This window comes from Odontesthes bonariensis, chromosome 3, assembly GCF_027942865.1.
Source record: "Odontesthes bonariensis isolate fOdoBon6 chromosome 3, fOdoBon6.hap1, whole genome shotgun sequence".
In the NCBI taxonomy this organism is placed as follows: domain Eukaryota; kingdom Metazoa; phylum Chordata; class Actinopteri; order Atheriniformes; family Atherinopsidae; genus Odontesthes; species Odontesthes bonariensis.
The window spans coordinates 16,724,678-16,747,063 of NC_134508.1; the positions used below are offsets into that span (position 1 = coordinate 16,724,678).

A 22,386-nucleotide genomic window follows, 5' to 3' on the forward strand; every position below is an offset into this window, starting at 1 on the left:
AAAGGTGCAAGTGTCGGGCTTCTGATGGACTCTTGCGACAGAAGATCTAACAACCTCCGGCTCCAGTCAATTAATCTTATGATTCGCAAAACACAACAAAACTTGAGACTGTGGTTTGTTTTAGTTGCTGTTTAACAAGCTAAGACAATTTCAAAGACTTTCAAGGCTCAGTCTGCAGAGAGGAATGAATTATGCATGAACAAAGCAGCTTAGGAGTCGATGTCAAACTTTCTCTTTTCATCTTATCTGACTCACACATACGGTACATGTGTGCTGACAGAAGCACGCAATCATTGCTACACCTACAAACAAAGAAATGCACGTACACACAAGCAGAAACCATCGAACAGGTAGCAATGCTAATCCTACAAGAGGGTAATCCTTGAGTGCTCTGTTGCTTGTAGTAATTTACCTACTGTTATGAGAGCACAGAGCTGGAGGTACTGGGTTGTGGATAAGTACATGTACACTGCACACTAACGCACACATGCATACATATACACAAGAGACAGATATAACCGATCACTGTGCCATGCCTCTGCCAATCAGAAATGTGCAGATGACACTATTTTGCATTGTTTTAATGACTTTATGCAACTTGCTGTTGAGAAGCTACCTCTTAATGCTCTTTAATATGCAGCTGCCAGTTTTAAACTTGCCCTTCAGAGCCAGCAAGGAATAGGTTGGTGCTTTTTTTTCTAGAGCAAAATATTTAGTCTACACTCACCCACACTAAGTGGCAGTGTGTAAACATAATAATAAGCTAATTTAAAAAAAAACTTTTAGTGAAGAAACAGATCCATCTTTTCTTTGAGTGGCAGGAAGAATCTAATTGACAGTCTTTTAATCAGTCACAGATCATTGTTACATAATGTACAGTATAGAAAAGCTGCTGCTTACACTGACAATGCTGCACTCGATTCATCACTCATCCCTAAGATTTAGAACCAAAGATACTTTTTCATTGCATTTTGTAAGGCAAGCTTCACGGTGAGCCATCCCCGATATCATATCTGTGGATCAGTGGACCACAGAATCCCACCTGACCTGCTCTGCTGACTGTATAATGATCCCACCCTGTTTTTTGGAGGTTGAAGTTGCTTTTAAACTATCTACAGCATGTTGTAAAGAACTTTACGTTCACCGTCAATGGAAAGTTCCTGATAATGTTCACTCATGTATCCACCATGTTTTTTTTTCTGTCTCCGACTGCTCTGGTTCAGCACTCGTCTCAGGGGCTTTCAACCATATCACGTGATTTTCATCCGATTATTCTTCAGCTCTAATTCATGACTATCTTTACTATGTCTTTGGATGAGACTGGTTTCTTCTACTGCTGTATCCAAGAATCAACAGTGACCTTAAAAATAAATTCTCTACTTCTCTGCCCTGCCTGTGAGTCTAAACAAGACCTCTGATAGAGATTTACCTTTAGGTTTCGGAAGTGCTGAAATTTTCCATGCTAGCTGTGCTTTGTGTTTCCATCTAACTGTCAGGCGAATCTAATGCAAATTGTCGTAACATCGCACTCCAGAAAATGTGCATCAGGCTCATTTCCATTAATGGATTTGGAGCAAATAAACTAGGCATCGAATTAAATCTTTTAGGAAAAAAGCAAAAACTATCTCAAATGACTGTACAAACTATTCTCTTTAAAAAAAATGTTTTTGTTGTTGTGAAGTTGGCTTTTTCCGGCCTTTAAAAGAAGAATAAAAGATATGGATTTAAGCCTGACCGCTGTGCCACCTGTTCATACAGCTTTGCAGAAAGGTTAAATTAACTCTGCAATGTCAGACTGCCGCTATTTTTCAGGCTGTATATAAAGACCAAGAGATGGAGAGAGGAACAATAAGCGATAGGGAAGAACATGTTGCATCACGTCAGATTAAGATTTTAAGCAGACCATCTGACATATTCACACACACATTCATGCACAGACACATATGCTGGCACAAACACCCCCCACCCCACCACACACACACACACACACTGCTGCCCCCATGCCATCCCAGAAAGCAATTACAGAATCATGGCTCCTTCACATATGAATGAGCTCACTAGTTCCTGCCTTCACTACACTACAAATGTGTGTGCGTGTGTCTGTGATCAGTGCTTTGTAAATCCACAGCATGTGTGTGTGCACGAGATAGACTTGGCACACAAATAAAGAGTGTGGGAGACATTTCTCTGCGCTGGTATGTTTAGTGTGTGCAGCTGTGTGTGCTTGCATGTGCAGCGGAGGGTAGAGCAGCGGGATTAATAAATCAGTGGCAGGGAGAATATTCATGAAAAGAGAAGTGAACGCAGCCTGAAAGAGAGAAAGGGAGAGGAAGTGACAGCGATGAATTAAATGACAAACAACCCTGGCAGGTTGCGTGGACAAACGGTAACCCATGGCAACCATCAGGGTCTGCATTTTACCACTGCCTCATCATAAGATGCAAAACCACTTGATGCGCAGGAGGTATTTGTCCATTCACCAAATGTTTGTGGATGTCTGTCAATCAGTCCTTCAGTGGGGACACTGATAAGGCACTATATCAAGGTTTGTACAGTTCATTCACTGGCTGAGGTTAATAAGAGTGGACAAATAACATTTCAAGGAAGTAAAAGGAAACTGGACACACTCTCTCATGTGTTGGCTTGAGTAATTATCAAATAGTTTTAAGATAAAGGAAGTCAGATTTATAGCAGAAAGCCGCTTATTCGTCCACAAATGGACATTATGTCCATGAGAGACTGAAGTGAGAAGGTTTGGAGGAACTCAAAATGAATGAAGATGGTTTTGCGTGAACGTCAGTTGACAAAAGTTTCAGTTGCATGATTATGAATTGTCCATGTTTGACTTAGCACCTTAACAATAGCTACGCGTTCTGAATTGCTCCCTTAGAATAAGAGATAACAGCAACAAAAGCCTCAAGGTATTAATCCAAACCCGGGGGGAAAAAAACTAATTCTTTTTTCTTTTCAACACAAACTTTCTGATAGCTCGAGTGTTTTAATAATGGAATCTGAAGCAGAAAATTGCCTATGCTAATCTGTACCAACCGCTTCGTTTGACTGAAATTAAAGGTGAGCTCCTATTAGAAAAACATTAGTCGCCCCAGCTAGTGTGATAGCTAACTTTTGCAGGGAAAAGAAATAAAACAACAGCCAAATTGCTTCCTGCCGGTGACGTTTTGCAAAGATTTAGTTTAGGGAAAAAGATTAGGCTGAAAACACAAGTTTCTCATTATTTTTTTTGTCGCACCTTTGTAGTGTGTGGCTTTTATCAAGAGAGCCCATGTCCTGCATTGCTGCAATGCATAACATCAGGGAATAAAGCAATACGAAGAAAAAGATAAGATCGAAGAGGCGTAGCATTTTATTATTCTCTATGTCTAAGATGGCTTTGTTTGTGTTGGGGCGTGTGTGCGTACGTATGAATGGTTATTAATGTAAGATGACAAGGATTTGGTATGCTTTAAAGTAGCAGCTATAGCACTGTACTATTCGTTTTTAATATTAAGCTGAGCGGAGAGGAAGAGAAGATCAAAGATGTCATGGCAGCAGTGAGATCAAAAGCAATGACAGAACATGCTTCCTTTTTTTAATGTAAGAGGCTTTGTGAAGCTTTTAAGAAAATGCTTTAAGGATAACATTCATAACATCATAGTTCAGCTGGCAGAAATCTTATTCCGCAATCACATAAAGTCGGTGCTGCAGAATCATTTCATAAAGCCTATGAGGTGTTTGGGGACTGGCATAATTCAATAGTTATGATTATGTTGGTAGTCATAACAATCACTTATCCTCCCTTTGCTAAGTTATGACACAAACTTAAATCCTAAGTTCACATCGTGCAATATGACAACTCCCAAAAACTTTCCCAAGTTTTATCTCAGTTCCACTAAAAAGCAGTGTCTATCTTAAATGGGAATATCTGAGAACAACCACAAGCCACGAAAGACAGACAGAACTCCGCCTTTATCTTCCTACACAGACAGAAGAAATGCTGAAGGAAGATGGCACTGTAGGATAAAAACTTGCATTCAGTTTGCTGGACCGATTGATCCCCACCAACGTCACTTTGTGGGGACGGAAGAGGAGAGGGACATGAGAGGATAAGTGCAGTGTTTCATTAAAACAGGTGACATGCAGGAACAAGATAAGAGGTGTTAGTGTGTGTGACATCTCATAGCCGATAACTGTTCAATCAGGAAAACTCACAGTTGGACGACTCACTCGAGTTGGGAAGGACACTCGGCTGCTATCAGTATACATCTTTGTTTTTTATGAACAGTTTCACTTCCAATTTTGTGTCACTCTGTTTGGCCTTTTTGTTCAGAAACACAGAGCCAAAGCTATACGGCAAAAAGTGCATTTGAACAATCTGAACAAACTGTCTGTCTGCACTATAAAATACACGAGCAAATCTATCTCTCAGGGGTTGTAGTGAGTTACACAAAAGCTGCTACTCGTCACACTGCTGAGTGTTGTTCTACCTTTTTTTACCATCTATTCCCTTCACCTTTGTGGTAATAAGTCCATGAATAACATTATTTGTTGATGTTCTATGTTCTTATCATAGGTCCTAATCAAAAAGCAACCTGTTGATATAACCTGAAAAACCATCAAAGTACAATATACAGTCGATTCCAAGAGATCCAAACCAACACTAACCAACAGCAACCAGCTGAAGCACCCCCAATTAACTGGCACCGACGGTTGAAAAGAGCGTTAGTGGATGCAGTATTCTCAGCACTCGTGATCAGAGCTAGGTCAGGGTCAGGGCTGGTACTGACTGTCAAGATTTTACCAATGCACAATCACTAAAGTTTGTCATTCTAGAATATCGTTTACATTAATTCAGTCACAGTCAATGAATTATTTACATCCACAGCAGTTAATAGCCTCACTTTAACTGGATATGAAACCATTGTAATAATGTCCTTACAGAGGGTTTTTTCAGATTTTGAATTAGTCAGTGGGGTTACATGGCACTGAAAGGATCAGATAATTGGCTAAATTACAATAAGAATGAGTTGAGCAAGGGTAATTATCCTTGGATATATGGCGGTGAATGAATCGAATCAGAGGCACAAAGCATGTCATACTCCGATACGATAGGTGGCGCTGTACCCATTTCAACTATTGCTAATAGAGCCACTTCCGGCTGACCCCTTCAACACCAAACTCAAGCAGAAAATGGCGAATGAAGAGCAAGATGAAGGTACGTCCTTCTATATTTCGTTTGTGATGAGCTGCTTATTGCACAAACGCTATGCACAACTGCTCATTATCCAATGCAGTGTTTTTCTTTCCGACGGCGACTACAACAGTAATATCGTCTCTTCCGACTTCCGGTCCCCGACTTCCGGTTCCCGAACCCCGGGAAAAAAATCTCGAGCATGCGCAGAACGCAAAGTCTAATTCACCACGTGAATTACCCGTCTACAAGCACGTTAATTTTGACTTTCAACCGAGTTATCTCGGGGTCTTAATCCGATCGCGAGTAACTCGATTCGATCCAATTTCTTGTCAGATTAAGGTGTCTACATGCACTTAATAACTCAATCTTGTAATTTAGCCAATTATCTGATCCTTTCAGTGCCATGTAACCCCACTGAGTGAGATTCTAGAGTTCTAAAAGTGTTACATGGACTTGAACCCCACAGAAATACAGCAGGACTCTGCCAAACCTGACTAGACCAGTAGTGGCTCGTGGTCTGGAAAATAGGCGGGGCAGATGATCTGCGTTATCAAAATGCAAGCTTTTATGGAGCATACGCAATAGGCCAATAGTCTATGCAACCATACGCAGGGGGGATGTGCGCACTCGCATAAAAGTCTGCCATACAACAAACACAAAAGCCCCGTGAAAATGAGCGAAGAGAAAGTTTGTGAAAGGAATTAATACTGCCTACATTTTAATTAGAGGGAAACTTGTCGCAAAGCATTACCTAGCATGGCTAATTTCATGGCACAATTCAGATGCGCCTTGCTGGACTCGTGTTTTTTTGCCTTTTCCGAAAAATGCTTCATGTCACACACACCGACAGTGCTCCACATATCCCCTTGTCCCCCCGTGCCAGGCGATTGGAAGAGCAAGCATGGGAAAACAGAACATTTTATTCCTATTGGAACAACCAGAGAGCCAGGGCTTTTTGTCATACCACACACGGGAAAACGTCCGATTGAAAGACCTACCCTTATCCATTCAGTGTTTGCTGAACTATATTAATATCAGGTTTATGGGGGCCGAGGTTTTTAATAGCCAATTTTGTTCCCAAATCTAGTCTTTCAAATGAGTTCTCCAAGAGAAACTCAACGCTATTGAGTACAGGTTCGATGCTAGCAGCCATGGTTAAAACTTCACCGGTGGATTACCGCTTTCATTCACTGTAGCCTACTATCAGACTGACTCGCTCCTGAGGTTATGCAGAGTAATATAGCAGTAGGCGGGACAGTGTGTAGCAAAGATTCTCGGAGGAGATCCTTACAACGTTTTTAGCTAGTCTTGGGGAAACCTAAGCTAGCAGACAAGTAACCTACTGTACATGTACGAAGCTGTCAACACATTGTTTACTGTCTCAACATTGCTTTGCTCATCAAGCTAAGATATTTCATTAAATCACTCCCAGTTTCCCATTTTGCAAAGACTTCGTTCACAATCACTTAAACTTTGTAAGATAGCAACTATAAAGTAAAATCTTTACCTACCACAAACGTGAATCCGGATTAAACAGCCAATATCCTTCATCAAATCCGACATAGTTATCCGTTTTATCCAACAAGTTTGTAGGGGAATTTGGCGGCACTGAAGTTCCCACTGGCTAGATGGGCGGAGTAATATATTTCTTAAACCCTTTGAGTCCTTCCAGGGCAAGTCATACATCATATCAGGGCAGATCATACACCTGCCCCAATAGCACTATACAGGCGCGCTAAATGTTTCATGATATTATGCTACGTAGGGGCCTACAGTGATTCTGATTGGTAGAATGTGCTTGAGAGTTCTAAGAAGGGGCGGCGGGGCCGGGCTTAGCTGAGGGCAGCCAGGCATCTGCCCTGGCCAGTGGCCATAGATCTAAGGTTAAGCAGCCACACTGGAGGTAGGCTATATTTCAGCGAAAATAAAAACAGATTCCACTCGCAAAGTCCGTCACAAGCCACAATATGATGTAATACGGTTCCCACTGAGATTGAAGTTGAAATAAATATTTTATCTATAATTTATAATTATCTATATTTATCTATAAAAGAAAGATTGGGGGTGTGGAAGCGGGGCTCTGCCTATCCTGCCCAAATACAGCGGCCGCGGCTGGACTAGACTGAATACCAATTAGACTCAACTCAGCTGGGGTTGGTCTGTTGACAGAGATAAGTTTACAGTTTCCCTCATCTAACTGAATGGATCAGTAAATCTGGTTTGTTACCGTGGAGAGAGAGCTTGTGCGTGTTTCTTTAGACACCCTCCAGCGGCAGTCAAAGAGTCAGAGTGTGTAAGTGACTGCAACTCTCGGTCTTAATGGTAAATCTTCTTTAGCTCACAGTGCAGACAGGTCCAGTCTCTGGTAATGACTAGCAGGCTTTTTCTCTGGAGGGCAAAGGGATCCTTACAGTAAGCTACCTGTCTATTTCACTAATTGGACACGCTACCCACATACACATGTGAAAATACACAAACGCAGTAAAGCACATAAAACAAACTCTTGTGAAGGTAGGCTTTAAACTACAAAGTGCCTGCAGTCACTTTATGGCGACTCCTCACACAGACATCCACCTGAGGTTCACTTAGGTTCTGTCTTTGCTAACACCTTGAAAGTCATGCGTTTTTTTTTTAAGAGGATTAATGGATTTTATTTTTTTTTTAGATCTCAAGGTAAGCTCTGCAGCAGTGTTGTGGTTCTCCACAGTGAGGTACTTCTTGGGGAATATAGTTAGTAAGATACCCCAAGGTAAAACTAATGGATGAACTCCACTAAATGCCACATGGCAATAGCACCACTCGCTATTTCTCTACGTAACGACAATGTCAAGAGTGGCAAAACAAGAGAGGAAATGAAAGGGAAATATCCCGGGGAACCCTTCTTCTTGTTCCTGGCCATCAAAAAATGTACCCTCTGTCCATGTCTTGATTCTCCTGCATCTTATTATTTACTTACAGTTTCTAGGTTATTTAAGCCTAAAACGTGGATTTTGACTTCAACTAATGTGTGACCCTGCATGTGAGCACCTATGAACAGGTGTACAGGACAGGTACAACAGTCTGACCCGTAAAACCAAAAATAACCAGAAATAGATGAAGACAAACATATTCAAGAAAAAAAAAAGCAGGGAGACTTGATCACTTGGTGTGTAATGCCTATGTGGCATACATTTTGTCATCTGCACAAGTCTGCAAGTGTTCATCAGCTCAGTTTGCTGCAGACAACGCATCCCAAAAAAAGAAAGAGCCGCGTGGTGTGCGCGAGGATTCTACGTATGCAGCTATATCAGTCTCTTGTCAAAAAAAAAAAAAGACTGAACACAAGAGAAAGAAGATAACAAGCAGAAGAAGAACACGGTTGGTTGTTTTAATGAGCAGAAAGGCTGTTGCTCAGTCTTTTTTATACAACATTTCTCAAACACGAGTCAACCAAAAGTGCTTTATACTGTGAGAATTTAAATAAATCAAAGATGTAAAACAAAAGAAAATACAAGGGCTATCAAAATAAAAGATGATTGCAAAGCAATTTTCAAACGTGAGCAGCATAAAAAAACAATAAAAGAAACTGAGGGAGTAAAAAATGAGAATTAAAAGTATACAAAAGGAGTAAACAGATCGTAAACAGGTCGTAAACAGGTCAATCAATTTCTGTGCTTTTTCAAATGGGTACGTTTTAAGACTGACACTTCAACAATGCTTCACTGAAATTGTCAAAGGGATGTAGACTAAATACATATGTATGGGAAGCTTTGGTGCTAATTACATCATGAATAGAATCAAGCGTGTGGAAGCGGCCACCGTGAATTCAGAATTACAAAAAAAAAAAAAAAAGAGTGGAAATTTGGAGGCTCAAGAGACAGACACGAAAGAAACAGATATATTTTAGCTACATAACATGTTGCTGCCCCCCTCCCCTTGGCAGTGGGTAAATACAATAATTACTTGATGGTCAGTGTAGTGTGAAATGACAGCGTGACCACGGCACAATGAAACACTGCCCAAATGCTGACAGAACATGATGAACACACGACTGCCTGAATACAAAGTGCACCTGTATGTGGAGGCAGAGGCAGAAAGAGGAAATGGGAGTGGATGTTTGTGTCTGTGCAATGGAAAAAAAAAATAATAGCAAACTATTGTGGCCAGACTGAATGCCATTCCTTCTGCAAACTTGTGATGAAGTGATCTTCTAACCTCTTCCATGCAGCTCTGGAAAACAGCAAATCCTTGCAAATGTAATCATTTGGACAAAATTTGGGACTTGAATTGTGTGCAGCTGAATTCAGTGGACCAGGTGCATGAAGATGTCAGCATTGTGAAGTCATTGCCTATCACACAGTACAAAAGCTGGCAAAATGACCAAGGACCTCCTTTTTCATCTTCCTTGGACTGCACCTTACAGTGTGCTACAACACTATACTAAAACACTTTATCTAAACATTCATGCATTGCCTTAGAGGATAACTTTGTATATTGTTTAGTGTCTACTCTGTGTGTGTGTGTGTGTGTGTGTGTGTGTGTGTGTGTGTGTGTGTGTATGTGTGTGTGTATTGTTGTATGTCAAAACTGCTGATCAGGCTGCTTCCTATCTGGACACTCTTGAAAAAGAGATTTTAAATCTCAACAGTTTATTTTCCTGGTTAAATAAAAGAAAAACAACAGTTAATTCTGTTACTTTGTAACACAATACATGAATGTCATGCGCTAGTGTAGTGGTGCGGAGTAAGACATCAGAGGAAGTGGAGAAAAAAACATGTGCAAATGAAAACCAAAAAGAGGATGAAAGGTTTTCTGACCAAATGACAAAGAGAGGTGAAAATTACTGTTATGGAGGAGCATAAATTTGAGAATCGCGCTTTCAGTCTCAGTGAGGCAGCCGCTCAGTGTTGATTAAAACTGACATGTTTTCTGACAACAGGTGAGGTCTGAACTCCGTTATCCCACCGGCGCACCTGTGCTTCTTGCAAAATGGCGGCTACAAGGCAAATAATGATTTTAAATGTCGGAATTGTAATAAATACTGGAGTGAATGCCATAAGAATCTCTATTTGATGTAGAAATCTAATGTATAAAAGACATCTCATCAAAAGACAAAAACATTGCTTCTCAACTAATTTAAGCTTGAACAGCCTGGGTTCGTACTTATGGAAGTTTTATTGCACTTCCAGCAATGTTTCACGACTCTGTGTATGATGTAGAGAGGAGAACTTTCACTCTGACAAATTGATTAGGAGCTGCACCCAATAATGGTAGGGAGAACAGTGGAGTAGGAAAACATAGACAGAGCTGTTATCGATTTATTTACTCAGTGACACGTCCATCCATCCATTTTCTAAAACCGATTTATCCTGTTCAGGGTGGTAGAGGTGCGGGAACCTTTCAGCTTTGACACTGGGTGAGAGGCGGGATACATCCTGCACAGGATGCAGGCACACAGCTAACACAAAGATATATATACTGATGTTTGGTTGTGCCTTTACAATGAAAACTACCGCCAGTTTAGCCCCAGTTGAAATTTGAACCACGAATCAGGAGCTTCAATTTCTCCACCGTGAAAAAGTAAAGTATCAAATATCTAGATGTGCCCCTCTTTTGCATATTCAACTGCAACTTCATGCATTCGATACCTCGAGGTCAATCCCAAACATCAATGTGGTGTTTTGGCCCACTCCTCTTTGCAGCACTATTTTAACGCATTCACATCAAACAGTTTCCTAACATGAACAGCTCCTTCCACAGCATCTCAGAGGGCTTTAAGTTTATCCATTTTGAGCCATTCAGAAGTGGACTTCTTCTTATCCTTTGAATCACTGCTTTGCTGCATAACCCAGTGACATTTGAGCTCCATCTCCATCTCTTATTCAGATTTTTGTCGGACAGGAGAATGAATTCTTTCCTGCCACACTGAAGAAGCAAAACAATTCACACCTTACGCTGCCACCTTCATGTTTGACCTGTTATGTTCTTTTAAGGGAATTCACTTTGGTTTATTCCACATGTAAGCGACTAGTTAAATTATTTCAATTATTATTATATATCCACACTACATTCTCCCAAAAGGTTCCAGGGTCATCAAGTTGTGTGCAGCTAAAATTGGAATGAACCTTAATGTTCTTCTTGATTTGCAGTGTTTATCACTTGCCACTCTCCAGAGAATGCTGTATTTACCCAGGATTCTTAAGACATTTGAGTCATAAACACTTTTACTGAGGTGAGAGAGGCCTGCAGTTCCTTAGATGTCTTTGTTGGATCATTTTTTTAAATGTATTTTTCCTATATGTATTCTTGCTGTGCCTGTGGACGAATACTGGAAGGTCGGCCACTCTTGGGAACACTACAAGTATTTTCCAGTAGTAGATAATAGTTGTCTTCACACACGCTGGAGTCCTAAAAAGTTCCTAAAAATGTTCCTGAGCTCTGGCATTTTCCTTCCAGTATCCTCTGAAGCTAACATTACTCTGGAGTGGGACCATGGGGATCCTGAGCAGCTTCCGTTCGAGCCATTGAGTCCTGCTAGTAATACTAGGAGTCGGACGGACCCCCCCCCCCGCAGTGCAAGCGCAAAAGAGCATAGTAGCACAGGCTACTGTTGGATAGGAAACAGTGCTCAAGTTTATGGTTAAGAAAAACAGGCATAAAACTCCAGGATGAGGAGCTTTGATTGGCATGTATTTAATTGTGTGAGGAATTTGATAAAGTGCAGTGCTTCAAAGACTTCCAATTTAGGGTAACGTCTGGAGGAAGCGAGCTGCTCAGCTCTTATTCGTGAGTGTTAGCTTTCGATGCCAATACCAGATGTTGATGCGAAGAGTAAGTGATGCACTTCACAGCTTAAAAATCACAATTAATTAACTTCTTTAAGTATTCAAAATCATATGTTGTGACATCTTTCAAAATGATTTAACTTATCATTTAAGAAAGAGAGGAAAATAATCCTTGGGTGATATGCTGATTTGAGAATTGTGTCAAAATAGCATAATAGAAGGAATGAGGAGTGATAATAGTGAATTATCGCCCGGTCTCACCACTGAGTGTGTACAACTGTTTTAACAGGCAGCTGCAGGAGGCATGGTGTTCACATTAACAGCACACTAATATTGCACATGGCCTTCACACTTCAGAGTCCGGCCACATCTGCGAAGCTGCAGGAGGGTTTTTTTCTAATGTCACACACAATGTCTGCAGTGTAATGCCCCTTTTCCACCGAATATTTTCGTACCGGTACAGCTCTACACGGTACGACTCTACCCTGATTGGGAGCTTTTCCATCACGGGTTGAAGGTGGGACCCGTTACGATTTTTAGCACCGGCTAGTACCTGCTTCAGAGGTGGGTCTAGTCCAGACCTGGGCATTTTACGGCCCGCGGGCCAGATACGGCCCTTTGCCCGTCCCTGTCCGGCCCGCGCCCCCCTGCACCCTCCAGTCAAAACTAAAAACGGATTTTGGTGTGCATGTGATGCAGCTGTCTTTTATTTTGAAAGGGCCTGACGCATTGTTTATGAATGCACACATAAGTGACAGTGACAAGTGACAGGTGATGCTAGCATCCGAATCCCTGATCCACACAAAATGTCGTCTCACGGTAAAAAAAGAAAAGTTGATTCAGAATGGCGCGTTTTCAACAAGGCATGGACAGCAAAATATTTGTTTACAGAGGTAAAAGGTAAAGCTGTGTGTTTAGTTTGTGGTGTGTCAGTGGCTGTGTTAAAGGAGTATAATATCCACCGTCACTACGTGACCAAACACAGGGAGAAATACAATAACTTTTCAGAAAAAGAGCGCGCAGCTGAGGCGTCTGTGTTGCTCGCCAAGCTGCAATCTCAACAAACACTTTTTACAAAACGTTTGCCATCCAGAGGTGCTGCAGTCAAGACAAGTTTTGTTATTTCGCACAAGATTGCAAGAGCAAACCCTTCTCTGATGGAGAGTTTATTAAGGAGTGTTTGGTGGACTCGTCTGTGCTAATATGTCCCAAAAAAAAAGACGCTTTTGAGAACGTCTCCCTTTCCCGCCGCACCGTAACGAGGAGGATTGAGGACGTCGCGAAAAACCTGGTGCTACAACTGAAAGACAGCGTGAATGACTTAGAGTACTTTTCCCTGGCTTTGGATGAGAGCTGTGGTATACGGGGCACTGCCCAGCTGCTCATCTTCATGCGCGGGATCAATGCAGACTTCAGAATCATGGAGGAGCTGGCAGACGTGCGGTCAATGAAAGGGACAACAACGGGGAGGGATCTCTTAGCTGAGGTAAATGCATGTCTCGAAAGCTTGGGGCTGAAATGGGACAAAGTGGTGGGCGTGACAACAGATGGGTGTCCAAATCTCACAGGAAAAAAAAGTTGGTCTATTAAAGCGAATCCAGACCAGGACAAAGTGGCAGAAAAGAACTCTGAGCAGAAATGAACTTTTTTTCATTGTATTATACATCAGGAAGTGTTATGCAAGTCAGTGTTACAAGTGAATCACGTTGTTGATGTTGTAACTAAAACTGTTAACTTTATCAGATCAAGGGCACTGAATCATAGACAGTTCGTTTCACTTTTAGAAGAAACTGAGACTGACCACCGTGACCTAAGCTACCACACAGCCGTCAGGTGGCTGAGTCTGGGGAAAGTGCTGAAAAAGCTTTGTTTGTTTATTATTAACTATTAATTTGATAGAATTAGTATTAATTCTCACTTCAACCTAAACAACAATTTGTTCATGTTTATAAATATTTAAATATTCTTATTTATTACCAAAATAATCTGATTTAAATATAATAATTTAAATAAATAAATATAATGAGAAAACACAAGTCAATATTAAATTTGAGTCATTGCTGGTTCGGCCCTCCAAAACATTTCAGATTTTTCATGCGGCCCCCTGAAGAAATTAATTGCCCACCCCTGGTCTAGTCAGTACTAGCCGATACTACAACGTCACGTGATCAGTGCTGTCCACTGATTGGTCAGGTGAAATTACGTCATACACGCAACGAAGCTCGGGGAGCTTTAAATAGTCACCAGCCATGTATGAAAACACACCTGCGAGAGCAACAGAGAGTAAACAGAACTACGAATATGGAAGACCAGAGAAGGAAAGCCAACCCATGGACAGTGAGCGAGGTGCAGGTATTGCCAAAGTTTTCTCTCTTTTTCAAGTGTATTTCGTCTCGCCTCTTCTTCTCTTCGCCTGAAACCGACGTCACGTTAGTGGTGAACGGGCCGACTCTGCCCACTTCCAGGTCACGGTTTGGGTGGAAAAGGAAATGGTACTGGTGCCGTGTCGTGTCGTGTCGTGTCGTGTCGTGTAGTGTAGTGTCGCGCTATATCAAACCGAGTAGAGTAGGGCTAGCTTGGCGGTGGAAAAGGGGCATAAGAAAGAAACCCAAACCACAAATAGGATTATACACAGATATCACTTTGTGATAGAAAAAAAAAAAAAAGAAAGAGTAATGAGGTAGCAAGGAAGCAATAGTGCAGTAGTAGTATACTGAATGGATTCTTCGACAAACAGCATTTACTGTATTTACCGTATGTGAGCTTCAGCTTTTGTAGCTGCCTGGTTGTACTCTTCAGCTGTCTGCTTGTAGTTGTCGAAGTTCTGCAGACAGAGAGACAGAGATTGAAAGAAATGAGAGTTTTGATTCAGACAGGATTTACAGCTCTAAAGAAGTAAGAAGCACTAAACTTTATACTTTTGAGTATAAAGTGAGCAGCTCAAGCAGATTTCTTTTAATTAAGGAACTTGTTTCCAGGCTTTAATATAATTACATTTTCAGAACACATTATCATAAAACCATAAAAAAAAATACAACAGATTTAGTCAAAGTCTTTAAATCAAATCTCATAAATAGGAGCTAATGAATCGGCGCTTAACAACTTGCATATCTACATAACATTATTACAATTGCCACTATTCTTTCAGCTTTAACTCTGGCTCCATTAAGCCAGCAGTGATGAGCAAAATGCATAAAACACTGACAGAAATGTCACATTCCATAAATTAGTGACCTTTGAATTTTACAGCCTGCTTACAAATCTGAATACTGACGGTCTGGTGGTACTCCATAATGTATTATTTCATGCGAGAAACCCTGGCATTTAAATAGCAATTACAACTCATATGCAGCTTGGTCTGAGTGGGTAAGGTTGCATACAGCACACTCTTACCAGAATTAACTACAACAACTACACTGCATTGTATGTATATACCAGACAGCACTGAAAAAGGTGTGAGCCATATTGAGCTTTTGAAAATTTTATTATAAATCATTAACAGACTGAGATAATCACATTATATAGGCTTTTCGTGCCAATATGTGAAAAAGTTTTGTCTGAAATACCCCAAACACAGAGCAAATCTCTCTGGCCCCTCTCTCGTACTTATTCACTGTGAACTAATCACCGTTTTAAACCAATAACCGCAGCACTCAAGCTTTTACTTAATTATTCCCTATATTCCCAATAGATGAGGTGATAGGAGAGGAAGATAATTGAAGTGACTGAGCAGAGAAGAGATGGGATCAAACATAAACCTCCCCCACAATCCCTAGTCCTCCATCACTCCAGTGCCCGGTAGTCATTTTCATATCTCATTATTTCAAGCTGATCCGCAGACACGCTATCCCTGAACTGAATGTCTGGTACCGGAGAAGACTTGAGTAATGTCACAAGCATCTTTTACGCAATTCTCTCTGCTGGCATTCACAACAATGTAATACACAGTGCGTGTATCATTTCTTTTCTTGTTCGTTAGAAAAGGAAAAGAAAAAGAAAAAGAATACTGAATTATTCAGGACAGGACCGTAAAATTCCTGTTGTCTCTCCCTAGTTTCCCCACTGGAAATGTATGGACTAAGCATAAATATCATGTCAACACAGGGCTGAAATTCTGTTAACATGCGATGGTCTTTGAAGCTTCAAAGACAACAAGTCAGGTATTTCACACCCCAGTATGGTGTACTTGGGAACTAAAGACAGATCCAGCCCGAAAATCCTAGATTTTAGCCGAAGAAACCAGGCCCTGGGTTCCTGGACATAAAAGAAATGTCAAGTGTCATTTTTTCTTGGAGGGGAGTAAGCTAATACTTTGTCAGGCTCTTTGGGAATTTATGGAAAGAAGGTAGCCACATGGTAGTCTTTTAGCCTTTAGCCTCAGGTCAGGGCTCGGTGGGTAAATTCAACAGAGAAAAGCTGTACTGAAACTTGAAAGTCTTAGGTTTGCTTGTGGGACATCCAGTGTTTCGAGCCAAGATTAAAAAAAAAAAAAAAAAAAAAAAAAAAATCAAGAGGGTCCACAGAGACTTGAACACATGGGCGCCTCCAAATGCGCAGGGCATAGAGAGTAGGGCAGCAGCAAGAGAAGCAGCAAATTGATGCTGTCTGGACGGTTTGGAAGAGGTCAGGCAGCGGTTCATAGAATGCTCTCACTTGGCAGACGGTAACAAATTAACAGGGCATTAAATGCACAAATACGGAATAAAAATTTCAACATTTCATAATAATTCCGTTCTTATTTTTTTCCTTGAAATTTACATGTAATTGAAATATTCTCTATAGTCTTATAACAAGATTTGAGTCTTTTCTAAATGGGAACTATCTCGTGTTTTCAGCTGAAGCATCTTGCTTTTGTCTCTCCCACAAAAACATGGAAATGTTCCTTTGATAGGAAATGTGTATTCGATGGGAAGAATATTGCATCAGAAGTTACTCGTATACCTATGTCTTCTAGTCATGCTAATCCAACAAGGGAATAAGGGAAAAATGAAGTGTGACTGCAGTATTTTGACCAGCTGGTACAGCTTATCCAGTTGAAATGTTTGGGGACTGTCAGACGCTTTTGTGTTTCTGTGTATAAAAATGATTTTTGTATTCATTTTTGAACAGAATAGGCCCAGGCAACGGCCATGGCTCGGCTCTCATGACACTACTGAAGTGGAGGCACTATCACTGGCATACACACACTGAGCTCTTCCTAGTCATTTCACCCATGGGGACGAAAGCCCACTGTGGAAAGACAGGAAGACGGGGTGGGGGATGATAACCCTTCAAGGGGAAGAGCTAGCTTCTGAGTTAGCTGGAAAGGCTCATGGGGGGGGGATTAGTGTGGCCATGTGTGCTGTGTTTGTGTATAATCTTACATACATGCAGGTGTGTGACTAAATCTGTGTTTGCAAGCGAATCTTTGTGTTCAAGTGATCCTTGCATGCACACTTGTCTCAACAACCTCTTGAAGCTAGGGACTGAGATGGGCTGATGTCAAGGTTTTGAGGGAGGGGTTGTTTCATGCTCCACGCATGGACGAAGGCGGATTAATTTTTCATCTCCTCGGGAGAAGTCGACAAAGGGATGGGGTGGGGGGATTAAAAGAGGTGAATTTTTAACTGAGACTTGTTTACAGAGTCACAGTCACAGGGTATGTTGCCACAGGAAGACAGATATACTCCACCTGTACACTGCAAGAGATTAGGGAAGCAACCAAAAATAAATGAGAAAGAGAGGGGAGGGGATTGGGATGGGAGAGAATTAGAAGATGTGCCGGTATGCTCCGTATGTGCAATCCTTGTGTCTTTTTGTCTATGTATATGCAATATGTACAGTATGTGTGTGTTTGTGTGTGCATGCGGAAGAGAGAACATTCAAAGTTTTGCAGTGGATTGGCTGTATCATAATTACTTCTGAAACAACAGCCTGCACACAAACCTGTCACGATAACCACACTCTTACACATGCACTCACACACAGGCTGTTTTCACATTTGTGTCAGTAGTGAACTCAAACGACATCCACAGCCTTTAGATAAACACAATAGTCTATCATCATCATTTATCCCTTAGGCAAACCGGACACTAGGGTACGTTTGTGTTTGTTGTCACACATGTAATCAACCCCACAAGCACACACACACACACACAGTTATTACACGCTTATCAAAGGCTGCTATAAGCCGAATTAAAATGTTGATTCAAGGTATAAGCACACATCACCTAAATGTGGATTTTTCTTTTAATTGACGTGTTGTCACCTTTGGATTGAACATTTCGTTCAGATCATAAAGACATAAAATATAAAATATAATATCAAAAAAGACCAAAAGCGGTAAATAAACCTTTAAAATCTATGAAAGGTCTTTTTATTCTTTTCTTCTCCTCCGTGTCAGTATGTCCATAGTAAACTACAGAGAGCTCTCTTAAAGGCATGATTGAATCACATTTGTGTGCCACACATGAGGCACACAAATGTTTCAGTTTTGTTTTGGATTTAGGTGCATTGCCTTTGTCACCATTTAGCTTTTAAGCGGCCACTTCTTTCAGCCCAAATGAATTCAGCAACAGGTATGAGGGAATAAAAAGAAGAAAGATAAGCAGGGAAATGGGAGAGAGGGAATGAAAGGAACGGCCGGATAAATGAAGTGTTAGAGTGCAAAATGAAGGAAAAGAAGGTGGGAGACGGACACTGAATCGAGATAGACGGTCTGTTTAATACACAGTCTATATAGCCTCTTTATCTCACCCACTCAGTCCCCTTCTCTTTCACTCCCTCATCCACATGCAGGTCAGCAGTGAGAAAGTTAAAGGTCGAAAAAGAAAAAAGATAGAAAAATAGCTGCGGCGGAAAGCGGAGAAAGATAGAGCATCCTGTCCTCTTCTGCCAATCAGTCTCTTTCGTCAAGCATCGCAGCATTTGCCTCTTGCTGCGAGTCAAGCAGAGGCCCCTGCATTTAACTTAGCTATGTAAAAGGTTTTCTCAGAGGAGATGAGTGCCAGGGACTAGATAAGGTCCCCTGCCTGCCTGACGGGTCCTGCCGCAGGGAGGGAGAGACAGGGTGGAGGAGTGCAGAGGGAGACCCAAAGAGTGCTTACCGAAGACTTGAAGTGAGAGCTGTGGGTGTAAGCAGAGACACAGAGGACGGGCCAGGGGAAGGGAGAAGGGTGAGGGGGCGTATGTGTGCATTCCTGTTATCTGTTCATAGCTTCACTGCATATTTTGAGGTCAGCTAAAAAAAGAAAAGAAAAGAAATCTGTGTTTTTTTACAAAATAAAAAGAAAGCATATGTGCCCCATTTCCACTTATAGCTCATCAACTCTGTTCACAGTAAATTTCAGTGTGCTTGTCATCTGTTTGTACTAATTAGTATCTCTTTCTTTGCTCCATTTGTAATTCCAATCTAATCTTTTATACCCTCTCCTCCAGCGTCTGTATAGCCCTTTTTTACCAAATTTCCAAAAAATCTGCTCTCTTAAACCTGAGCAAGCTTCACAAACCCACAGTGCATGTGGCTTTTACACAGTGTGCAATATCAGCAATGCATTAGGGCTCGGTTTGAGGGAGCCTGGGACATAATTTCTTAAAAGCACCAAACAAGCTGCTTTTATCTTTTTTTTTCTGTTTAGTGAGAAGAGCACAAAGGACACGGGGATGTGAAAAGCACAGTACATGTCATTAGGCATCTGAGGCTGGTTGAGAAGCATTTCTTGAGTGCCGGCCCATCAACACCAAGTCCCGTCTCTCATCTTCTTGCAGAGACTTTCAATTCATTTACATTTTTGAAACTAGAATGTGTGCTTGACCTTTCAAGTGTAGAGTAGAGTGGGCTGCATTTCAACAAGATTTTAATCTGCGAGCTGCGTGAGTAGTATATCACTTTGAAATTTACTGTGAGAATACTTTAGGAGCTTCACAGTAGGACTAAGTAGACATGCATCAGCATGTTGTTTCAAGCGTTAAAAATTGAAAGATAAAGAAAAAAAAATCATGAAAAAGACCGAACATCCTGTCAGCCCTCAACTAAGACCCATCCAATAAGGTCTGAATGTTCGTGGCACATCCGTCTTGCAAGAGTTATGCTGGCAAAAAATCTGAATACAATGTGACAAACCAATGCATTCATAAGCTCTAGTGATTTTCTTCTAATGGTACCCATGTAGGGGCCCTTACCTTTTTCTCCAGTATTTCTAACTGCTCTTTATAGAAACTGGATATGCTCTCCAGCTCCTTTTCCTTCCTCTGCAGTTGTCTGGCCTGTGAAAGAAAATAATAGACAGAGAGAGAGAGAGAGGACGTAAGGATGACAGCAAAGACCGAAAACTAATAAAAACTGCATCGCAAAAGGGCAGAACATGAAGAAGACTTGTTGCAGACATTCTTTACATTGAAATAATGTCACATCAATGACCTGCGTGGGTCTGTACATAATTAATTTTGAATGTCAGTGAAATAAAAAGAACAAGGATATAAATCTTGGTATATCTTGGTAACATCTTTTTTAAATCTAATTTTCTTTCAAACAAAGTTCAAACTGATATTCAAAAAGTTGCTAAAGTGAAGGTAAGAGGCTAAAACAACACATCCAATGCCTTTCCAGATGAGCAAACCACACAGAGGTAAAAGTCGAGGGAAAGATGAAATGAGCCAAACTGTTCACTGGCAAAAAATAAAACTGAAATACATCGTCCAATAGAAAGACTCTGAATACATATACAACTTTTGTTCAATCAACTCTTCCTCACCTTCAAGTAGAACAGTAATCACTGAGCACATTTTTCTGATGTGACATTTTAGAAATAGTCATATCAAATCTCTATACTTGCACATGGCCACTTGATATAGTATTATGGTATGTTAGTATTTGGAGTTTAGATTTCATATCACCTTTTGTGCTTTCCACAGCAGTTATCTCAAATTTCCTACCACTGAGGGATCAGACTGTAAGCACACAACAGAGCTTCTCCTCTGTTACAATCTTAGCTATTACTTAAAAAAAAAAAAAAGCACATTGTGTTGTTGAAAGAAGTACTTTCCAAGACTTCAAATCATGGGTAAATCATGATAATCGAGACTGTATAATGTTTACTTCAAACTGTACAATAATGCTCCGAAGTAACACGGTAATGTAACAAAACTTACAAAACTACTGACGTGGCATGAGACTGGCACAGGTGTGGCAGGAGCTGACATGGCGTCGCTGGCATTAGGATGAGATGAAAGTCTTTAAAAAGCCCGCTGCGACAAGCTTTGACAGACAGCAAGATGGCGGACTGGCTGTAGGAAGACCCATAGTTTGGGCTGTGGCGAAGCAGCATGCAAGCAGAGGAGGACAGAGGACAGATGTAAAGAAAATAGACACTGTGAAAATAAGTTGACTGTTTAGCGTGAAGATAGGCATGTGCATGCACTGGTGGCTGAATAGGAATCCATTTTATGGGATGCTTCTATAAAAGATCAATCAAAATAAAATCATAAACAAACTGGAACTGTTGCAGAGCTTTAAACACAAAAGTAAATAAAAACAATATGCAAAAAAGAAAGTTAGGAAGCACGGTCAAGGCGCAGCTGACTGTCGAAACACTGAGCTGCTCAGTCAATAAACTGTAATAAAACCAACTTCAACCAACTCATTTGAACTTGAATGCCTAAGTGAACCAAACTGGACTGTTGCATTAGAACCCTTGTGGGTCGTTTAAGGATCTCCGTGCTTACATGCTTTCGTCGACATGGAAAATTAAAGCAGGACCTCAACAACTGTGAAATCTGAAGTCTGTGATGGTAATATTGCATCACCTTAAAAACAGTTCTGAACATGGTAGGATGATTGAATTCTCTCCAGTATGCAAACGTGCAATCAGTCGAGGCTGAAATACTGTATGCCTGCCTTCAATTTTAAAATGAGTGGTAATTAGCGCTCAAGAAGGGCACTCGTGAGTATTCATTATTTGAGACCAACACGAGTAATGACTAAAATGGAGTTACAGCATTATATGACCATGATATAGTGCACAAACACACTGGGGACTGGCTGCTGGTAGGGCAGCAAAAGACAGCAATGGGAACTGGATTTATGTAGCACTGAAATGAAAAGTGTGTGTAATTAAAAAAAAAAAAAAACTCTCTCTCACACACACACACACACACACACACACACACACACACTGGTGTAATAATGACTGATTAATGTACCCAAGTTGAGCATTAGTGAGCCAGGTACAGATCAGATAGAACAGCATCTTCCCTAACTAATCTTCTGGGCTTTTCACCGATATGGTGGATATGAAGCGTGCAGACACACACTTTCAATGATGGACATTAGATTCACTGTAATCTTATCCTTATTTAACAGATGCACACATCCCCAAAGAGCACATCTTTAAATCCCCATACTGCACTCACTGCGCTTCCTCTTTCTACAGCGGTTGTTTGATGCTTAGGGAA

General features: G+C 41.0%; 1 protein-coding gene across 2 annotated transcripts in view; it reads right to left on the bottom strand.

Annotated features, from left to right (window-relative positions):
• The window catches only part of chchd6b (coiled-coil-helix-coiled-coil-helix domain containing 6b), a 57,258-nt gene that overhangs the window by 16,482 nt on the left and 18,390 nt on the right, over nt 1–22,386 (bottom strand). For both annotated transcript variants that reach the window (XM_075460538.1, XM_075460539.1), the window contains 2 exons: nt 20,116–20,199; nt 14,709–14,779 (listed from right to left, as the gene is read on the bottom strand). In XM_075460538.1, coding sequence (XP_075316653.1) covers nt 14,709–14,779; nt 20,116–20,199 — 155 coding nt within the window. The remainder of the gene's footprint in view (nt 1–14,708; nt 14,780–20,115; nt 20,200–22,386) is intronic.